At 53.8% G+C, this 20,983-nt stretch overlaps 1 protein-coding gene across 3 annotated transcripts in view; it reads right to left on the bottom strand.

The window, feature by feature from the left end:
- Positions 1-20,983, bottom strand: part of CDH23 (cadherin related 23) — a 413,185-nt gene that overhangs the window by 173,098 nt on the left and 219,104 nt on the right. For all 3 annotated transcript variants that reach the window (XM_029931861.1, XM_029931856.1, XM_029931860.1), the window contains exons 10-11: positions 13,930-14,042; positions 12,120-12,308 (exon numbers count right to left, since the gene is read on the bottom strand). In XM_029931861.1, the coding sequence (XP_029787721.1) occupies positions 12,120-12,308; positions 13,930-14,042 (302 nt within the window). The remainder of the gene's footprint in view (positions 1-12,119; positions 12,309-13,929; positions 14,043-20,983) is intronic.

Below are 20,983 nucleotides of genomic sequence, written 5' to 3'. Positions count from 1 at the left end.
TGAGGGCAATTAAGAGTCATTACGCTGAAAACAGAAAAGTAAACACAGATCCATATGCTAATTGGCAATATTGCTGCTTGTTAGGGCTGGCTGGCTCTTCCCTCTCCTGAGCCCTGCCCCTCTCTCCCTGCTGATAGCACCTGCCCACCCCCTCCCCGCCCCTTCATTGTGCCTCAGTCCTGCAATGCTCCCTCCTGATCCTCTTCCTCCTCCCTCGGGCCCCTCCTTCTCAGTCCCCATTCTCACCTAACGTGAATGCTGGTTCTCCTCTCCTCATACTCACACCCCTTTACTCCGTGAGCCCAGCTTAGACCTGCAGCTCTAAATATAGTCCAGATGCTGGCAAAGCTCACCTGTCCATCTCCATTCTGGGTCTAGGGGACCCACGTGCTAGGTGTTCAGGATCTCCGTGAGCCAGCTGGGGTCATGCTGGTGGCTCTAGGCATGGGATGTACACCATAGAGACCACTGAGGGCTACAGAGGGGGGGCCCCCACCCTAGACATTTATCAGCAACCCTCCTCTGCCTTCTCGATGTTTCTATATGGATGTCTAACAAGCACGTCAAACATAATGTCTCGAAAGCTAGCCTGCAGACTCCACCTTCCCCTCACTAAACCTACTACCTCCCCATCTCAGGAAGGAAGGACTCCATGTTTCTAACTGCTCGGGTCAAAGGTTCACACACACACACACACACACACACACACACACACACACACACACACGCGCGCGCGCGCGCGCGCGAATCCTGACTCTTCAAAACAGTCCTGAAGCTGACCACTTCTTCCCACAGCACCTCGCATTATTGTCCTTCCCTCCCAGGGACTGCCCTGCCCTGGGTCATCTGTTACCCCCAGGGCAATCAGAGCACCCTTTAAAATAATTTTTTTGATTGAGATAAAAGTCACCATTTTAACATAAGGTGTACAACTCAGTGGTTTTCAGTGTATCCACCATGCTGTGCAGCCACCGCTCTATCCAGTTCTAAAACATGCCCGACATACTGAAAGGAAACCTTGCACTGTGAGCCGGCGCTCCCCTCCCTGCTCAGCCCCGGCAGCCACGAATCCGAGTGCCATCCCTATGGATTTGCCTTTCCGGACATTTCACACAGATGGAATCAATCACACACTCCATGGCCTCTTGTGTCTGCCGTCTCCCCCTATCATAAGGGTCTCTAGGTTCATCCATGCGCCGGCACGCGGTGATGCTTCCTCACCTTCACAGCTGAGCTTTTGTGTCTGCACTCAGGGGCTGATGGGCACCTGGGTCGTTTGCAGACTGTCCTGATACTTCAGTCCGTAAGTGCCTGGCTCCCTGCCCACTACCCTCAGGTGGCTTCCTGCCCGCTTCGGGTGCAAGACGAGCCTTGACTGCAGAGCTCCGGTCTGACCTCCCCTGGGGGCTACTGGCCTCCCTGCCCCTCCTCCACCCATGTGCGGGGCGTCCTCCTGCCTGCTGCCCCCTGTCTGGAATGCTCTTCCTCCAAGTACCCCTGTGGCTCACCCTCTCTTCACTGAGGTCTCTCCTCAATGTCACCTTGTCAGAGAGGTCTCCGTCCCCACGGGACTCCCTTAAACCCCTCACCCGGCTTTGTCTCTCGGCTCTCATTGCCATGTGCATGTATTTACTGGTTTCTCTAATCTTCCTCCGCCGGAACGCAAGGGGTCTGAGGGCTGGACTTCAGCTGCTGTGTTCACTTGAGCAGGGTACCTACAACAGCATCTGGCATGCAGCAAGCTCTCAACAAGTGCTTGTCCCCACCCACGTCCCCGCTCAATGCCAGAGTCCTTCTAGTGCTTCTCTTACTCCTTCCTGCCCCAGGCGTCTGGGTGCATGCTAGGCTGCCCTCCAGCGGCGGCTGTGGTGTATCTTTTGTGCGGCTCTGACCTCAGCGGACGGTTTCCTCAGAGGCCAGTTTTGCCCATGGGAGAGAAGCAGAGATACCCCCTATCCACTGACACTGGACTTGGGCACATATCAGGTCCAAGGAGAGAAACAGCTGCCCCTTTTAGCCTGGGATAGAAACGTATGACAACCTTGATGCTGGGAATTTCTTCCCACTCCCAATTCCTTGGAGGGCGAGAAGGGAGGGAGCGCCTACCCTGTGCCTTCCTGGGTAGTGACAACAGAGCCATGACGTTCCTCCTGCCCCCACCCCAGCCACCCCTGCACATTCTCCTCTTTTGGGGGATGGGGTCAGCAGGCCCAGGCTGGCAGCCAGCTCTGGGGACAAGGCTCCATGCACCGCGTGGTGGTCTGCCCTCACCACCACTGCCCAGCGGGGCTCTGCAGTCCCTGACCCATCAGCACAGGGATGGGGTGAGACATGCAGGACCCTCCCAGCTGGTTGTGTCACCCGTACTCCCTGAGAAAGAGGGAAAAACAAGACACAACATCTACTGCTGTCAGGGGTGTGACAGGGGTGGCAAATGGGGCAGGTGGGGGAGTGTGGGAGGAAGAAAACAGGTGCCCATGGTCAAAGGGGTGCCAGAGTGGGCATGAATCGGCCAGGAGTTAATGAACAAGAAGAGGACGGAGGACAGAGTGTGTTAGTTCTGCTTCTGATCCCCGTCGGTGTTCAGGAAGACCAGACTCTGCATTTAGGGGGCATGACTCCAAAGACAAAATGACTCCCATAACTTCCCATCATGAGCGTGGGGTGTGATGGGCGTGGGGAAGGGGACAGCTGCCAGGGAGGTGGGTGAAAGCGGTGCAGTTCCCCCCATCCAAGATGAAAGCCCACCTCTGGCCACTGGAGCGAACTTGGCCGGCTGGGGAGCAGGCCCTGGGGAAGGGAGAGGTGAGGATAGGGGCTGCCTGCTTCACACCCCTACCAGGGCTCCTGGGCCTGGTGTAAATAGCACGCTAATTAGATTTACGGATGAGACTAAATTAGGAGGTGTCAGAATCACACGGAGGACACCCTCTGGTCCTCAGGGAGGCTGGAGCTTAGCATGCTGGGAGGAATCACACCACGGGATGCAGCCATGCACAGAAAAATCCTAATAATCACCATCGTCACAATACGAGCCTCAGTGAAGGCAACTGGGGAGAAATTAATAGGAAAAAGAGCAGATGGAGCCGCCCCGCTCCCCCTGGCTTCCCCTCCAGAATGGCTTTGCTTTGAAGTCAACAGATATTTTCCTGGAGAATTTAAATCTTGGGAGAAGAACCCTAGAAACGTGAGCTGAAGCTGCGACACAGCGGAGGTCCTGCAAACAGCCCCCTGCCCGCTGCCGGGCAGACATAGGTGCAGAGCGACGCTCACCCAGGCAGCACAGATTCTAGGTACCGGCTGTGTGGACATCGTTTGGGTGGATGCTTAACCCTGCTCTGCAACCAAATCGCCAGAGAACCTTTTAGAAATAGGAGCAGCCATGATGGGCACCGCGGTCTGGGGACTGGGGACTGGGGAAGGGCAGTGCTGACCTTTATGGATGTACCTCATCTTGGTTGCTCTCGGGACCAGAGCCCTCCCTCCCTACTTCCCTTGAGCTTTGCTTCACTGATGAAATCATAAGCTGGGTGAGAGGTCCAGAATGTTGGAGGCATTCTATCTACTTCCTTTATACCACCCAGGGGAGGTGGGTGATTTCCAGCCAGATCCCCCCCTTATCATCTCCTTAATAGAGGGGAAAAAAGGGTCTGGATAACTGGAGAGTCATACATCCACAGAAAGTATAAGAACTTCTGTCTGTTTCCATGGACGCTGGCAGCCTTCCCCCCCCCCCCCCCCCCCCCCCCCCCCCCCCCCCCCCCCCCCCCCCCCCCCCCCCCCCCCCCCCCCCCCCCCCCCCCCCCCGTCCCTCCCCTTTCCCGTCTCTTCACTGCTTCTAGAGTTTGGTTTCTCGTCGAAATTGCTTTGGAAAATAGGAAAGTGGAGGTCCGTGCTCTGGGTCACAGCAGCAGGCAGGGAGAGTTTAGTGCAAGGGGATGTGCATTACTGTGCACACCTGTTTCCACTGCGAAGCAGATCCTGGTAGATAGATATATGCGGCCAGCGGAACAGTGGCCTGGGGTATCTGCGGCTGGAAAAAGGACCCTCGGCTGAACGTGTGACACGGAGCCTCCCCACTCCTACCTCATCCAGATGGATGTGTGGTTCAGGACACCTGCTCTGAGAACTAGCAGAATGTCAGCCTTAAGGCAGAAGCCCAAGGAGGGAGCTGGGGAAAGGTGTTATTCATGAGCATAGGGATTAAGGAGGAGTTTTTTTTTTCATTGTGTGTGTGTGTGTGTGTAGGACCGACCCCTTTGACAGTCTCCTGAAGCCCAGGGACTCCCTTCCTAGAATAACATTTTTAATTGCAAAAATAAAATAAAATACACGGGACCACAAAGTCAACTTGCTATTTTGAAATATAGTTACCAGGTATTCTAAAAGGATGTTAAAGAAGAATTATGTGCTTCTTAATGCCCTAAACAGTAAGACTTGGCATAGGGTCACATACACTGTAATTTTAAAGTAGTGGTAACTAGGTGATACATTGAGATCCCTACAACAGTTGAAATGTGCCGTGAAAATGTCAGAGGTTTCTCTTGGGGTTAAAGACCCAGCTACTACCAATACCACTGTTGTTTCTTCTAAAAATCTTTTTTTTAAGTTTATTTATTTATATTTGAGAGAGAGAGAGAGAGAGAGAGAGAGCATGCACAAGTTAGGGAGAGACAGAGAGAAGGAGAGACAGAATCCCAAGCAGGTGCAGAGCCGGATGTGGGGCTCGAACTCATGAACTGCAAGATCATGACCTGAGCTGAAACCAAGAGTCAGACGCTCAACTGACTGCACCACCCAGGCACTCCTTGTTTCTATTTTCATAATTAAAGGGAGTGCTAAAGGTCACTTATAGGGTAGTGAAAATAAAGATAACAGGGTTTTTTTCCATCCAGGGTCCTGGATGCCTTAGGGCGTCAGTGGACCCCCCACTTTTGGGGGGGACTGCTGGACTGAAAGGAAGCCTGGCGGAGGTCCTCTGAAGCCCCCCACCACAACCTCGAAGAGCTGTGTGGGGACAGGGGTCAGAGAAATGCACACTGGACAGACTGCCGAAGAACACATGCGGAAATAAATTCAAATAAATACAAGGTTGTGGGCTGGGCTCCCTGACAGGGCTGGAACACATGTGGAATGGAAAATGAGGGTGATGGATAAAAATAAAGGCCAAGCTTAGCAGGACAAGAACAATCTCCCCTTTTCCCTACCCCCCACCCCCACCCCCTGCCCCATCCCTGCAAGTAAACCCAGTATTCCGGAATACGGAATACGGCTTTTCCCCACTGTCATTTGCTTGCTTTTATTTATTTATTTGGTGATGCTTTCTCCTTGGGGAGGTCGGTAATTCTTTCATTGTTTTCCCCTATGCCCCTCAAACAAATGAATCCTGTCATTTCCTGCCTGAAATAGGAATTAGCTCCTGCCAGATGTGTCCCCATTCACCTCTGCGGAGCAGATGCCCCCTTGTCTTACTTCCTCCCTCGCCCTGCCCCCAGCCCTGCTGGAGGTGGAGGACCCACCTGCTTGGGTGGGACCAAACCTCTGAGAACAGGGGGGCTCCCCAGTGCATGCAAGAATCACAGGGTTAGAGAGTTCAAGGCCAAGCTCTGTGGCCTGCTGGCTGTGTGACCTTGGGGAAGTCTCTTAACCTCTCTAAGCCTCGATTCCCTCCTCTCTAAGGACACACAATAATATAGCCATTGCTCTCAGGGTTGGGGTAATAAAAATGGTTAAAATTTAAAGAGTGCTTTTTATGGGCCAGGCCCTGTTTCAAATACACATATTCACTCCCTGAATCCACACAACAGCTTTGTGAGGTAGGTACTATTGTTGTGACCATTGTGCAGGGACAGTAAATTAAGGCCCCTCAGGTTACACAGATCAAAGGTAGCAGAGCAGGATTTGAACCGAGGCAGTCTGGCATCAAAGCCCTTAGTTTTCACCAGTCCAGCTGCCTCTCTCTCCATCACTAGAGAAAGGGTGCTCCAGGTAATAGCAAATAAACAAGCACGTGGGCAGGCTGAAAGAGGGGGTGGGGCCAAGGCCCCCCTGGGATATAAGATCCTCTGTCCAAGTGGGGAGCAGGGCAGCTGGAGTACGTTCAGGGAAGGAGGATGGGGGCAGGGGTGAAGTAGGAAGCTCAGGTGGCACCTCCCCTTCCCGCCGAAGTCCCCTTGGACCAGAAGGTGATAGAGTCTTAATGGGGATTGACCGGCCCAACCCACAGCTTTCCAGAGGTGGACACTGAGGCACAGAGTGGGGACAGGCCTTGCTTGGAATCCCTGTGAGTGAGGAACAGAATGGGGGCGGGGCTCTGCTTTAGGCTTTTCTCTGCCACCTTCCCTGGGCAGTTGGGGTAGGGGTCTGGTAGCAGAATGCCACGCCAGGGGTCTGAATCCTAGGATTTTAATTTGGGAGAGCCTCTGTCACAAAGGCCAAAGCTGGCCACTCACACCATCCTCCTGGGTCCTGAAGGTGGTTTCTGTTGGACTTTTCTGGTTTCATAATAAGGGGTCTGGGGTTCTCTGGCTTCTAGCCACCGTAAGTGGAAAACAGCCAAACTGCAAGACAGCCTCCAGTTAGATGCTGGAAAGGAAGGACATGCTGCGTGGGACAGGTGGCTGGCGGAGGGGGCTCCGGGCCACGCTACACTTCTCTGTTTCTACCCTTGGACCCTGCAAGCCCATCTTCAACACAGCAATCAGAGGGCTCCTTAAGAAAGGTGACTCAGAGCATGTGAGCCGCTGGCTTCCCACTGGGCTCCCAGGAACAGAAAAATGCCTTCTCCGGAGCTGCAAGGCTTGGCTCTTGCCCATGCTGCACCCTCCCCTCCTACAGTCTCTCTAGTGCCTCCTGAGCAGTCTCCTTTCTGCCCCTTGAAAATGCCCAGCTGGTTCCCTTTCTGAGGACCTCTGCCCTTGGAGGGGAACACCTGCTGCCAGAAGGTTCTCCCTCTGCAGCTCTGTGGGGCTGCCTCTCCTATACCCTCTTAACCTCACTTCTTAACAGCACCTCTCTGGAAGGCCTTCCGGAACCACGGAGTCAAAAATAGCCCCCTCCTGCACTTACCCTGTTCATTGATTTCTTGACATTCATTTCCACCTACAGTGATGTTGGTGCCTATTCCTCTAGCTTCCTCACTGGGATGAAATAGAAGCTCCTGGAGGGCAGGGGCCACATCTTTAGCACTAACTCCCCAGTGGCAGGCACATAGTAGGTGCACCATGTTTGTTGAGTGAATAAATACACAATCCTTCATTTATGTAAATTTCAGCCAGGAGGCCAGCAACTTAATAAAGTCTGAAGACCACTCTGAGAGGATTCCAGTTCCCGCAAACAGCCAGAACCAGGCAACAGAGGCCTCTCTGGGGGGCTCTGGTGTCCCCTTCCCACTCCAACCCCACTCCTCTGCAAAAATGTCTTAAGGACAGCAGGAAGTAAGTTCTGAGAAGCTGGGGTCAGAAATGAGACATAATAAAGTGGATCAAAGGCTTCCAGCTCCTGAGAAGAAAGGAACAGGGCAGGTGAGAGGTACTACCAATTTTCGGCTATCCAAAATCTGCTGGGAGGGGTCGTGCCCAATGCCAATTGGTACTTAAAACAAAGCCCTTTGCTGGAATCTGTAAGGCACGGATGATCTCCTACACTCACTGCCACCCCCGCCACAGGACACAGAACGCCGAGAATCTACTTGGTTCTAAGAAGAAGAATGGAATTTAGGACAACGGAACAGAAAATTCCAACCATCCTAATAACCTCGCCCCGTGCAGATGGGACAACATGGTAGGCTAGCTCGGCTGTGGCCAGGACGGGGTGGGGAGGGCTGCAGGCTTGATCAGGAGAGGAAAAGTTGATCAAACTGGAGGAAACACAAAGAACATATTGTGGCCAAGGGGGTGGGTGAGGATACGGTAGGAATCCAAGTGGGTGAGTGTGCTGCTAATTTCCTGTGGGTTTCCAGAACACGAGGAGGACACAAGAGACCGCCCAGTAAGCCAGCAGCAGGGGAATGAGGCTGCCACAGCCTTCAATTTGAAACTCAGAGATGAGCTCCACACCAAGGCTGACTCCTGGGGCCTTTGCCTTGAGAGGTTTTTTTTTTTTTTTTTTTTTTTTTTGATTTGCATTATAACCATCTATTTGCATCTCAACTGTCAGGCAGTGCAAACGGTCTTTAGTGATTTCAGTCCACCCTATCCCTTCCTTCTCTGGCTTCTGTGAGTTTTCTATAGCAGAGCAAAGGAGAAGAAATTACTCAGTGAGACTTGACAATGAGGATGGAGTCCTTGGAAGACAGAAAGGGCTTCTTTCAAGCACCTTCGTGGTCTTGAATTTTCCTGCCGAGCCTGAGATTCAGCAAGAAACGGAGCAGAATCTTCCAACTGGAGGGGATGGCCAGCATTATCTAGTCTTTGTAAATTAGATGAGCATCCTTATTTGGAATGACTGCCACAGAGTGCTGACTGAGGTTAAACTGCTTCCTCCTTCCCTTGCTGTTTTCCATCAGCACCCTCTACTGCCCCACTGTGGACCTTGGAGGTCACCTTCTTACAGAAACTCAGCAGGACCTGGGTTTTAGCACAGAGGCACTGACCGATGGTTTAGTTTGGATAAAGCCACCTCCCTGCAACTTTTATCATGGAATCGTGCTTTAATTGAACCAGTACATATTTCTGCAGTGCCTCCCAGTGCTGGTTACACTGCTGAGCAAAAGCAGACCTGCCCCTGCCTGTAAATCATGCAGTCTAATCAGGGCGACAGACAGCTTTGAGATGATCACCCTAATAACTACAAAACCACAGTGAGGGTGGTTGCGAGGGAGAATCATGTGGTTCTTTAGACTCTCTGACAAGGGAGTTTCACCCCTCCTCAGGCTCCTCTCCTTCCTCCAAGTCCGCTCGATGAACACATATTTCTGCCACCCCAGCATTCCAGGCACCTTCACCCCAGACACAAGTCCCAACAGATGTATTTCTGCTCCCCTCCCCAAAAGAGAACTGGGAGAAATGACACCTTTTAAAAATCTTTTTTATAAAAGATGCCTGATTTCTCTTTGAGGTTCCCTGATTTCCCCAGATTCTGGATCTTTGGGCAGTGCTCAAGTGCTGGTGGCCGCTGTCTTCTGTTCTTTGTTGGCAACGTGGCTAAAGGCTCCACCCTGGGAACCTGGGGCCCGACCCTCAGAACCCAAGACTGGGCCCTGGGAGCATTTACCCCATCCAGACTTGGATCCCTCCAGAATTCTGGAGAGTGGAGAAGAGATGGGCGATACTAAAGAACAGGATGATTTAGAAAGCAATTTCTTCTCCTAAGAATTTAGGAATTGGTCCAGGACCATGTCTGGGATGGTCTGGGTGTAGCTCTCCTGGGAAGGCTGGATGGTGACCCAGAAAACTATAGGATGGGGAGTCTGGGCTCCTGGGCTGCCCTTCTTCCTCAGTGGTTCTCTCTCTGCCCCTCACTGTGCCCTGGTGAGGTGGGGCCCTGTAGGGGGGGGAGGCCAGCCCTTTCCTGTCAGGCACTGGTCAGTTCCCTGTGGCAAGGTGCAAAATGGTCCCTGGTAGTGTTGTGCGCCCTGTCCACAGTGGGCATGCTGCTGCCCGTGCCTGGGTGGGGCATGGTCACTATAGGCCACACCTCCCCTCCACACTCCTGCAGATGCTTGGGATAGGGTTTCCGGCAAAGCAGGATTCAGCTAAACCTCAGGGGTCAAGGTGACCTTGAAATCCCCCAAGCAGGCATGGTGCAAGGGCCCTGGGGTTTCTGGCCCTGCTGGTGGCCATCTGCTCTCCGGACCCATCTGGTTGACTTCTGGGTATGTGGCAGGTACTGGGCTAAGTCCTATAGATTAATGGTTTGATCGCCTATCTCTGTCCCTTGTTGGCATTCTCTGTGGCAGATGCAAACATGTGGCAGCTTCCCCAGGTCCCCAGCCCTCGGGCAGTGAGGCGGGGCTCATCCCTAGTACTGGGCAGAAGTCACAGGATAATGCCCAGAAGAGCTAGTGCTTCCTCCCTAGTTGTCCCCTCCCTCTGGCAGTGACCCATGTGACTGCAGAGTGTGCACCTGAGCGACGACCCAGAGCGGGTCTTGCTGCCTCCTGTGCTGGACAAGTAGTAGTGAATCCCTGGAGGAGAAACAACCCTGTTTCAGGATTAATTTGTTACTGCGATAGAGACACAAACATTTTCACACAGACGAGCAAAGAGACACTTAGAAAGGGTCAGTGACTCACTCAAGGTCACAGAGCTAGCAAATGGCAAGGCTGCACTTGAACACAGGCCCCGTCTGTCTCCAGAGCTTGGGCTGGGAACCACTACACAAGCTGCCTCCTCTCTAGGTTGCCTCCAGAATTAAGCCCCAGTTTCTTGGCTTGGCATTCAAGGCCCTAAAAAAGCCTGTGTTCTGGCCCACCTTCCCACCAGCCCACTACACAAAGGTGTAGGCTCCTTCCTCTGGGCTCCTCTGCGGGCCTCTGTCCACCCCACCGGCCCTCCAGGCTGCCTCTTACCATCTGATTTGTGTCCCAAGGCTCAGCCCTGGTCCCCCTTTCGCCACAGTGCCTTTGCTGGTCCTCTGGTCCCTTCCCCCTTCCTCAGTTGAGTTCCAGAGCCCCACTGCCCGCTGTCACTGGCCCGCACGCTGGCACCAGTGTCTATGTTTTCTTGGACATGAGTGACAGCCAGCAACCAGAGATGGGACTTTGCCCGAGACTCTCACTCACACAGCGATGTCCCCCACACTCCAGGGGAACAAAAGATGACCCATCGGGGTGTGAAAAATGTTGGAGCTTGTTTACTTGTTTATCTCCTCCTTTTAAACTTTTGACATTTTCGCATATATTTTAAAAGCTACATGCTATACTTGTATAAACACACTTGGCCCTTTAGGACACTGACCACGGGCTACACTCCCTCAAGGGACCAAATATAGCTCCTGGTAAACAGTAGGTGCTCAGTACATATTTCAGTTATCTCAAAGAGCTAGGTATGGGATGACCAAGCAAGAGATGGAAGGATGTGGCGTGCATGTGCGTGGGCACCACTGGGACTGACATCTTCATGGCCCTGTCCTTGGCAGGGTAGGGACGAGGGCGGGAATGGGGGTGAGCCATTGCCAAGACAAGGAGGGGGGTTAGGGCTGGAGGGGGAGGACCCTGTCCAGTGGAGAGAAGCTGACCAGAGAGAGGTGGATTGTGGGAGGAGGGGCCCCTGGGCAGGTGTCCTGGTCGGTTGAGCGGGGAGAGGGGAGAGGGGCAGAAGGAGCAAGCAGGAAGCCAGGCCTGGAGCAAGGCCAGTGCGGGAGCCCTGCATTGTGAGGAGTAATTGCAGAGAAGCCCCTCAGGCTGGAAAACCTAATGGAATTCCTGAGCAGAATGGGCCAGGGAGCAGCGGTAATAAATAGAAGTGCCATTAACGATTGTGGCTGCTGACAGGCAAGGGGGACCTGGTGCTTGAGAGGGCCAGGGAGGGGGCAGGCTGAGAGGGTCCCCAGCAGCACGGACGCCTGTCCCATCCAGGCTGGAGGTGCACGGGCCCCATCCCATAGTCTCCCTCCTCCTGTCCTTCCCAAGCTCTCCCTCACTCGCAGTCCACGTCCCTTCCTCTTATGACTGGCCTCAGCCAGGCAGGTCCTGCCCCGGGCTGCAGGCTTCCTGGACCTCTGGTCTCCTGTGGCCTGGGCTCCCTTGAAAGCACTCATGCTCTCCACACAGAAAAGGAGGAGTCATTACTACACCAAAAACAGAAATCAGACTTTTTTCCAAGAACATAGTTCACCCAAGAGTCTCCAACTTTAAAAATTTCGATTTTTCGGTGCATGTTTTATAAGGCGCATACGAGATTCTTAAGATGGGCATCTACTTCTAAATACATTCCTAAATAAATGACTAAATGAGGAACCATACATTGGAAGCGGGGGCTCAAATAGCTTTTGCAGCGATGGGGGTTAGGTCGCAGATTAGAGACTGCTGAGTTTTGCCAGGGAGGAGGTAGCAATGTTTGCCTCTGTTTTTTTTCAGCTGGGGACTTGGAAGCCTAGGGGTACCCGGCATCCTTTCCAGGGCTGCGAAGCCCAGGAAGGGCGGGGGTCGGGATGGGCCATGCATTCTTGGGACTCACCTCGTCCTTGTCCACCACCTGGATGAAGAGGGGCAGGGCAAAGCCGACCTGTGCTAGCTCGGTGATGGCCACGCTGTACTCGGAGCTGTTGAACTCCGGGGCATTGTCATTGATGTCAATAACCAGGATGTTGAAGGTTGTGGTGACTGTGGCATCGGACGGGGTACGGTCATCATTCAGCTCTGTGCCCTGCGGGTACAGGACAAATGTGCCAGAGACAAAGGCGTCATAATCCCAACATCATCATTTACGAGGGCTTTTTCAGTGCTTCTGCCAGTCCTTTCTGTGAATTATCCTGTCCCCTCACTACAACCCCAGGAGGAAGATTCTGTCGTTGGCATCCTCATTTTATCGTTAGGAAACCGAGGCTCAGAGAGGTTAAGTAATTTGCATAAGGACACACAGTCGGAGTAGGTGGCAAACCAAGACAGGAGGATTCCAGAACCAAGGGGATGAGGTGATGACAAAACAGATTTCGGGGCTCATCAAAGGGCAAAGAAAGACTATTCAATTTGGCGGATGATAAAACTCAGGCCAAGCAATTTATGCTAGCAAGGGATCAAGACTTAATTTGGCATCTGCTATGGCCCAAATGCTATGCTAGGTGCCGTGAGGGTCTGGGTCGGGCTCAGGGAAGATGGGCTCAAATCCCTGGGTGCCTGGTCTCTGGAGCAGAGCCCCCCGGCTCCCAAATACCCGTTTCCAGTTTCCGCTCCAGTCTTCTGGACCTGAATCTCTGAGTGGGAGGCCTAGGACTAAGTATCTTTCACCAATTCCCCGGGAGATTTGGGTTCACATCCAAGTTTGGGAACTCACCCTCACATTTTAGAGATGGAAAAACTGAGCTCAGGGTCCCAGTGAACTGGTGGTGGCGCTGGGGCCAGGGTATAGCTCTCTCCACCACCTGGAACTGTGTGCATCCTCAGGAAGCAGGGAGAGAGGAGTGGAGGCGGAGAGGGGCTCACAGCCTGATGCGGGGTGTGCCCACATGTGCACACTGGGTGGAGACAGAGGAGCTGGCTGTCCAGGGAGGGCTCGTCCACCTGCCGCTGCTGCAGCCCTCCCAAGGTCAAGGAGAGCACTCAAAGGCCAGGCTGGGCTGCCTTATTCTCCTCAAAATGAAAAGGCCTTTTTCCCCAAGCCCCTCTCCTCAGTCTTTGTGCCCTCCCCTGCCTCAACCGATGGGTAGGACTGGGGAGGAGCCCTGTGGCCCAGGCAGGGTCCACACCCTACATCGGTTTCCCAGGCAAAAGCTCTGCAAAGCAGAGATTTTAATTAAAACCAGCCCTGGGTGGCAGGGGGCTGCAGAAGCCTGGGGTTATGGCTCCACCACACATCCAGGGGAAGGATTCCGGAAGTTTCCACCTCTCTAAGCGGTGCTGCTGCTTTCTAACCAGAGAATAACCCCAGGGAAGTGAGAAATGGGACATACCCCAGAAACAGGATAAATGTAAGAATTTGAGGTGGTTACAACGGAGAATGGGGAATCACCAGTACCAGAAAGGACCATGGATGAGATGAGCACCTACTATGTGTCCCCTCACTCCTAAAGTGGGGATTAAAGTCCTAATCCTATGTGATTTTTGTCAACGGCTGTGAGGCGCTGAGCAAGGTCCCCCGATGTGGCCTATGCTTGGTCAGGGGTGTCAGGTACTGACAGCGGCCCTGGGCGTGAGGCCCGGGAGTCCCCCCAGGCGGGGGCCAGGAGCACCGCCCTCCTGGAGCTTCACCGGGGCCACTGCTGGACGCTGGCACCGCAGTGGGGACAGCCCTCCACACGGGCTGCAGGTGCCCGCCACCTGGCTCTCACCTTCACGGTCAGGATGAAGCCGTGGCTGTATAGGGGGTTCTCGCGGTCCAGCAGGCCGTTCAAGGTCAGCGCTCCACTGATGTAGTCCAGGGCGAAGATGCTGTTGGTATTCCCTGCAAGGACAGAGTAACATTCCAGGTTTGCCCGGGGCCTGGCGCAGGGAGACGTAGGCTGCGGTGACGGCTCCTCTGTGAGCAGTGAGGAGACCCCAGTAACTTAACATGGGCGCTGGCTCAAGGAGTAATGGGAAGTGTTCTGGAACACACTGCCCAGGCACAGATAGCCGGGATCCACAGAGGGACGACTTCCTGTTCTTCAGTCTCCTCCCATCTCTCCGACTGAGTCAAGGAGAACGTCTTGGTTTGGTGCTAGTATGTCTCTGGCATCTAACACTTGCTTGTTTTCCTTTTTAACAGAGAGATCAGGCTTCAGGCTGGGAGCCTTCCAAAGGGAGCAGGACTCAGCCAGGACTTGGCCACTGCTAGGGTCTGAATGCTTGCTCCCCCCGACTCCCGGTCGCCAGAATGCATATGGGGACCCCCAAACTCCTAACACAATGGTATGAGTAGGTGGACCTTTGGGAGATGCCTGGGTGGTGAAGTGGAACCTTCATTTGTAGAATGAGTCCCTTATAAAAGAGACCCCAAGAGATCCCACACCCCTCCCACCATGTGAGAGCAGAGTGAGGAGGTGCCGTCTATGCACCAGGAAGAGGCCCTCCCCTGACTGTGCTGGCACTCCGATCCTGGAGTTCCCAGCCTCCAGAAGAGAAACTCGTGTTGTTCATCAGCCACATGGTCCCCAGCATTTTGTGCTAGCGCCCGAGTGGACAGAAGCAGAAGCCCAGTTTTGTTGATTATTTTTATGCTCATTTTCTATTCCAGTCCATTCTATCTTATTCTGATTTTCTACATAGCGGTGGTACAATTAATTCCCTTGTGCGATAGATATAGGTTAAAAACCTAATTAGATTTTAAGAGTAAGCATTTATTTTAAATAGTGATTAAAACTTGAAGTACAGGGGCGCCTGGGTGGCTTGGTCATTTAAGCGTCCGACTCTTGATTTGAGCTCAGGTCATGATCTCATGGTCTCATGAGTTCGAGCCCCGCACTGGGCTCCATGCTGAGCTTGCTTGGGATTCTCTCTCTCTCTGCCCCTCCTTCCTCATACTCATGTGCTCTCTCTCTCTCTCTCTCTCTCTCAAAATAAATAAACTTAAAAACACCTTGAAGTACATATTTAAAGTACTGGCAAAAGTCATGCACCGGTGATACTGGTGCAGACAGAGGCCTCTGTGTCCACCCCTCTCCCCCACTGATTTCATTTTATGCTTCCCCTACAGGCATCTGTGTCCCCCCAGGGGCTTCCCCAGGTTCCCCAAATCACCTTGTCCATTCCTGCCTCCTCTTGTCTCCATGTCCACCTTCCTCTCTTGGCCACAACTCCTATCCTCCCACAGAGCCACCCCTCCTCCTCTGGGAAGGCGGCCCTGCTTCTCTGGCTGATCCTCCTCGCTCACGGGCAGTCGCCACTGCTCTACGGGCTCTCCCACTGCTCCCCATGCGTTCATGCACTCTTCCCGGCCAGGCTGAAGAGGGGGGCCTTTCATGACTGTCCCTCAAGGAGCCAGTGCTGGGAACCCAGAGGCAAGTATGGTTCCTAAAGGATCGCTGTCCCCAGCCCCTGGGGCCCTGCACACTCGTCCTGGTGCCCTTCCCACCAGGTGGTGAATGCACGTGGGCAGATCCCAATTCCTCATTAACGAGAGAAGGCTCATTCACACGCGCACACACTGCCATTCCTTCACAGACCCAGCAATCTCCAGGGCGGGCATCCTGTGGCCAGGCCCCGCGCTTGGTGCTGTGGGGGATGCGAGGGTCAGCCTGTCTGGATTCCTGATGCTGAGGCACTTGCAGCCTGGTAACAGGGCTTTGACAGGTAGGAGAATCGGCATCTCTGAGTTCACAGCAGGAGAGACTGTTCACCCAGGGGAAGGCTCAAGGAAGGAAAGCTTCACGGAGGAGGTGGCATTAATTCCCTGCACCACCATGAAGCAGCTGTGTGACCCTGGGCAACTCACCTACCCCTCTGTGTCTTGGTCTCCTCGTTTGTAAAATAGGGGTAATAATGGATAATGAGGTAATAATGGTAATAATGAGGTCATGACAATTAAATGAGTGTGAAAAAAATATATATGCAGGCTTGGAAGAGTTACTGGACAAAGTAAGTACTCACTAAGTATGGCTTGAGCTGGGTCCTGGACAATTGACGGGCAGGATTGGGGCAAGGAATGGATGGACACTGCTTCCATATGTGTGCCTTCAAGCACAGACAGGTGGAAACTTCTGCCACCTCTGCACTCGCCCCTTGCCTGTCTCTAAAGGGATCTGTGCACAGTTAGGGGCTCATATCATCTCTTCGATCAATCAGAGAAAACACAGAGCAGACAAATTTCCTCTTCTAACTGTGGATTTTGGGACCGGGACTGTTCTCAGCCAACCCCCTGCTGGTTGGCAAGGCCTCCCCTGTCCACCAGGCTGGGGGCTAGAGGCTGTCCTCTGCTGCCTTCCCAGCTGTGGGGGTTGGCTGAGGCAGGGGACAGGCGCTGATAACTGCGGAGTCCTTGCGGGTCTCACGTCACTCTCAGACTGTGGGCTTTGGGGACTCTGATGTGGAGCCTGGCCAGGGACTGGATGTCCCTGCAGCCTCCCCCTTGTCTAGAGCGTCTTCCTGTAGCCATAGAGAGACCTGGGTACCTGCCCACTGAGTGTGTGGAGAGGGGAGGACGGGGCTGCAAGGAAGAATAGACACGCATGAATGTAAGGGCTTTTTCTTTAGCCAGGACTTCTGCTGCGAGGGCAGCAAGGGGATGCGTGCTTTCCTGTTTGTCACTAGCTCACCCATCCAACAATTACTGAGCTCCTGCGATGTGCCAGGGACACATTCTAGCAAGGGATGCAGCCCTCACCACGTATATACACCCCAGGGTGATCAGGGTTGAGGTGGGGTGGAGCATGGATGTCGCAGGTGGGGGCTGCGTCCTCTGAGCCCCTAATACTGAGCTGAAGGGCTGCCCTGAGGCCACACCTCAGACCCTCTTGCCACCCACCCCCACCCCCACCGCCAGCATGGGCCTCACCTCCCCAGCTTCCAGGGCTAGCATCCCATCATTCCGAATTTCCATATAAATTTATTCTTCCCAATAAAAGAACCTATCAAATGTTTAACTAAATGTGATTCAATTTTTATCTTTGCAAGATTTTTCCTATAAATCATTCACAAACCAGAAGTCCCTTGTTGAATGATATGCTTTGGTTTTTGGTTTGAAAAATGGGGTTTTCCACCCTGGAGCACTCAGGTGGGCCGCCCCACTGAGACCTTTGCCCCGATCATGGCTACACTGCTCATCCCCGACCTGAAATCTGTCTCCGGCACATAAAATATCCCCTCCCCAAACCCAGGCATCTTCTCCAACAAACTAGCAAGCAAATACTCTCCAACTGGTACACATTCAAGCTTGGGGACCTTCCCCCAACACACACACACACACACACACACACACACACACACACACACACCCTTTCCCCCCCATATCTACCTCAACCTCCTGCCAAGTATGAACCACTAACTCCCAGGACGGGTTATACCCAGGGAGCTGACAGGGCCACCTGAGCGAGCCACTGGCTCTGATGGTCTCCTGTCACCACGGCAATAGCAGGCCTCCCTGGGACGCTGGTTCAGGCATGGACCAGAGGCGGGCCCTGTGCCACAAGCAGTGCGGGCCAAGGGCAGGGCTCATTCAAAGACGGATGGATTGATTAGATCACTCATTCAATCGAGCTCATGTTGAGCACCTACTGTGTGCAAGGTGCTGGAGAATCCACAGAGAAAAGCAGGTGAGGTCCATGCCTTCAGTCTCACAGCAAAGATCGACAGTGATGATATAATCATGCTATTGAACCTGTAACTCAGTACCTGTTAAGCTCAGGCCCCTGAAGGAAAGCAACAGGTGACATGGCGTAGAGACGTGGTTAAGATTATGCTCTCGGAAGGCAAACTGTACAGTTCGGACAGCTCTGCTGTTTGCCAGCTGAATGACCTAGGTCAAGTTACTTAATGTATCTGGATGATCTTGGTTTCCTAGTCTGTAAATTGGGGGTAATAACTACCCACCCCAGAGTGTTGTTGCAAGGATTAAATGAGTGATACAGTGTTGGTGCAGAGGAGGTTCTCGACATGGGTTGGCCACCTATACTTGTCCAAGGTGACACCACCATGGACCCCCTGCTCCACTCCCACCCCCATCCCAAAGCCTGTGTCGAGAGCTGTTTGCCCAGCAGGAGCACTGAGCCAAGCCTGCCCTCTTGCCAGGAGGGCCTCACAATGAAAAACTCCTGTGCACAAGTTGGCAGCCCTGAGGCCAAGGCCATGGCCCACAGGGCATCTCACCAGGGCTCTGGCCTCGGGGTGGGTCACCACTTTCTTACTCCTCTCCTTTAGCTCCCCTCCCACCATCTCCCTTCCCCAGGGGGCTGTGGGCTTGGCAGCCACACAAACTAGTTTCTCTGCTGCCCTGGAAGCTGATACCACTCCATCAGCCCTCTGGGTTCCCAGACTTTCTTTATCCAAGTCCCATGGGGACTGGGGGGCCAGGGGAGGCCTCCCAGGGACGCCTTTCACCTGTTCAGCCCACACCGCTGAGCAGAAGGGCAGCTGTTGCCCCTCTGTTGGTCGACAGGTGCTGTCCATGGTGCCTGCGCATAGACCTGGTTGGGGGGGGGGGGTCTGGGATGCAGTGGGGCCACACCTCAGCGCCCTAAGGGTTCTGGGAACTGGTAACTTAAAGCATTTACAAAAGAGAAGAAGCAGGTCATTACTACCCTGCTGGTTCTCTTGGGGGCAGCCATCTCCTCTATGAACTCCAGGTACCAAGACCTCTTCAGATTCCCAAAAGAAAAGCTGGGGTGGATGTGGGGGAATGTGAATAGAGTCTGCTTAAGCATGAAAGGCTGGAGGGGAGAGTCCCAGCCTTCTTTCCCCTATTCATTAAAAACAGTAGCTAGTACTTAGCAGTTCCCTATGCCAGGCATCGGGGCTCAGCCATTTGCACAAGCATATTACTTACTCCTCACCATAACTTAGTAAGAACATAGCCCCATGTCACATGTGAGGATGCAGGCTTAGACTTTAATAGCTTGTCCAAGGTCACATGGCTGCTAAATGGCCTGCATGGAAGTACATTTATGTCTCTCTTCCTTGCCCCGCAGGCATTGGCCCTGCACCACACTGGCACCCACTTTACACCTGGCCCTGTGCTAAGTGATACACAAGAGATCATCATCCTACAGAGAATGGGTGGTAACAAAGTTGCTTTTTTTCCTCAGGAGGGAGTTCTGGGTAAAAACAGTGTACATTTCCCAAGCTCTAGATCAATTCCTCCAGGGCAGATTTATGTAGCAGCAGAATGCCCACATGTAGCTGTCCCCCTGTGGTGGCCAGGAGGGCCTACGGTGGGGATTAGTGGGAAGGCAGGGCTGTAGGCAGGAGCTGTCGGCACCAAGGTGGTGCCACACAAAGGGCACTGGCAAGGCTACTTTCAGGGCAGACCTAAAGGTCCAGCGAGGATGAGCAGGAGAATTTAGATAGACAGGTGGTAGTCCGAAAACTGTATAGCACCAGGTGCCCAGAGGCAGGAAAGGAGGAAGTTCTGAGAAAGTGATGGTCAGTAGGGACAAGCAGTGCCAAGAGAGGCTAGGGAGAAGCAAGATCCCAGCACAGGCCATGGGTTGGATCTTCAGATGCCCCTGGAGGTCAGACTGTGAGACACTTCGGGCAGGTGGGGCACAGATGTGGGGACAGCGAGTGTAGGTGCTGAAGCACGGTGAGTGAAGTAACTAGGAGAGAGGCGGAACGGCAGCTAGAGGGCGCAGCTGAGTCAGGCAAAGGGCTTCTGTGTTTCATAGCTGGTCTAAGGCTGGAGGCTGTGGGAGAGGGAAGCTGGATGGAAGGGGGAGGGAGAGGGGAGGTCAGATGTGGGGAGCAGGAGGCGCAGCTCTCTCTTTGGGCCGTGGGGGTCTCACCCACCCACATCCTTGTTCCCCCGAGGCTGGCAGCCTCTCCCGTTCCCCAGGTGTGCCTGCTCCAAGGCCCTGCCACCTCTTGTCCCCCTGTTATCTCCCTGGCAGCATCTTGACCCTCAGAGAGCCAGGTCTGGGAGGAAAGCAGTTTAGCAAGTGGCTGATGGCGCATGTGGGAACACAGGCGTGACTTTCAATTGCTTTGTCTGCTCCGCTGGGCTAACAGCAAAGGGGCCTGCTGGCCTCTGAATTAAAGGAAAACCGATGGCTTCCACCCTGGTCCTTCTTGTTCTTAAGATCCACCTCCAAGGTCATAGGCCTCAGGAGGCCAATCCTGGGGGCTGTGCCCCCCCTCACACCCGCTGAGCCCCAGCACTGGGGCAGCATGCTCAGCACCACCCTGAGCTGTGGGGCGTCCCTGGTTCTCACGGCAAGATTCAGTGTGGCTGAGAGGATAAAGGCCAGGGTCTCTCACTTCTGTCCCCCCACGGCATGATGCTCGTTAGGTATGGGATGCGTGGTGTTTGGCTCCCCACTCTGCAGTGACTGGGAAGGGTCAGTGAGCACAGGCTGGGCGGGGCATGCTTCAGGCCTGGCCTTGTGCCGGGGCCGTGGAGGGAAGAAAAGAAAAAGGTCGTGCTTATGAGGAGCTCGTGAGCTGGCTGGACTCCTGGACACGAACATCCATCCACTCAGATGGGGGTCCGTGAATGGAGGAAGGAGGTCCATGGGACGCTGATCCCTCACCCGGCCTCTGGGCTGGTCACCCCACCCTCCTCAGGTCCAGCGTCAGGAACCCTTCGCAGAGAAGAGAGCAGAGCTGGGATTTGCAGCCCCTTCTCTCTGGGGGTCTCTCTTGTAGCCCCGGTCTCTGCCTGGAGCCTATTACATCAACACCCAAGTGAAGAGACCACCTACCGTGCGCAGGATGAAAAAAGACCTAGGTGCCGGCAACAGATCTGCCACTTACCAGCTG

Source organism: Suricata suricatta, chromosome 2, assembly GCF_006229205.1.
Source record: "Suricata suricatta isolate VVHF042 chromosome 2, meerkat_22Aug2017_6uvM2_HiC, whole genome shotgun sequence".
Taxonomy (NCBI): Eukaryota; Metazoa; Chordata; class Mammalia; order Carnivora; family Herpestidae; genus Suricata; species Suricata suricatta.
This window is presented reverse-complemented; position numbering and strand designations above follow the sequence as displayed.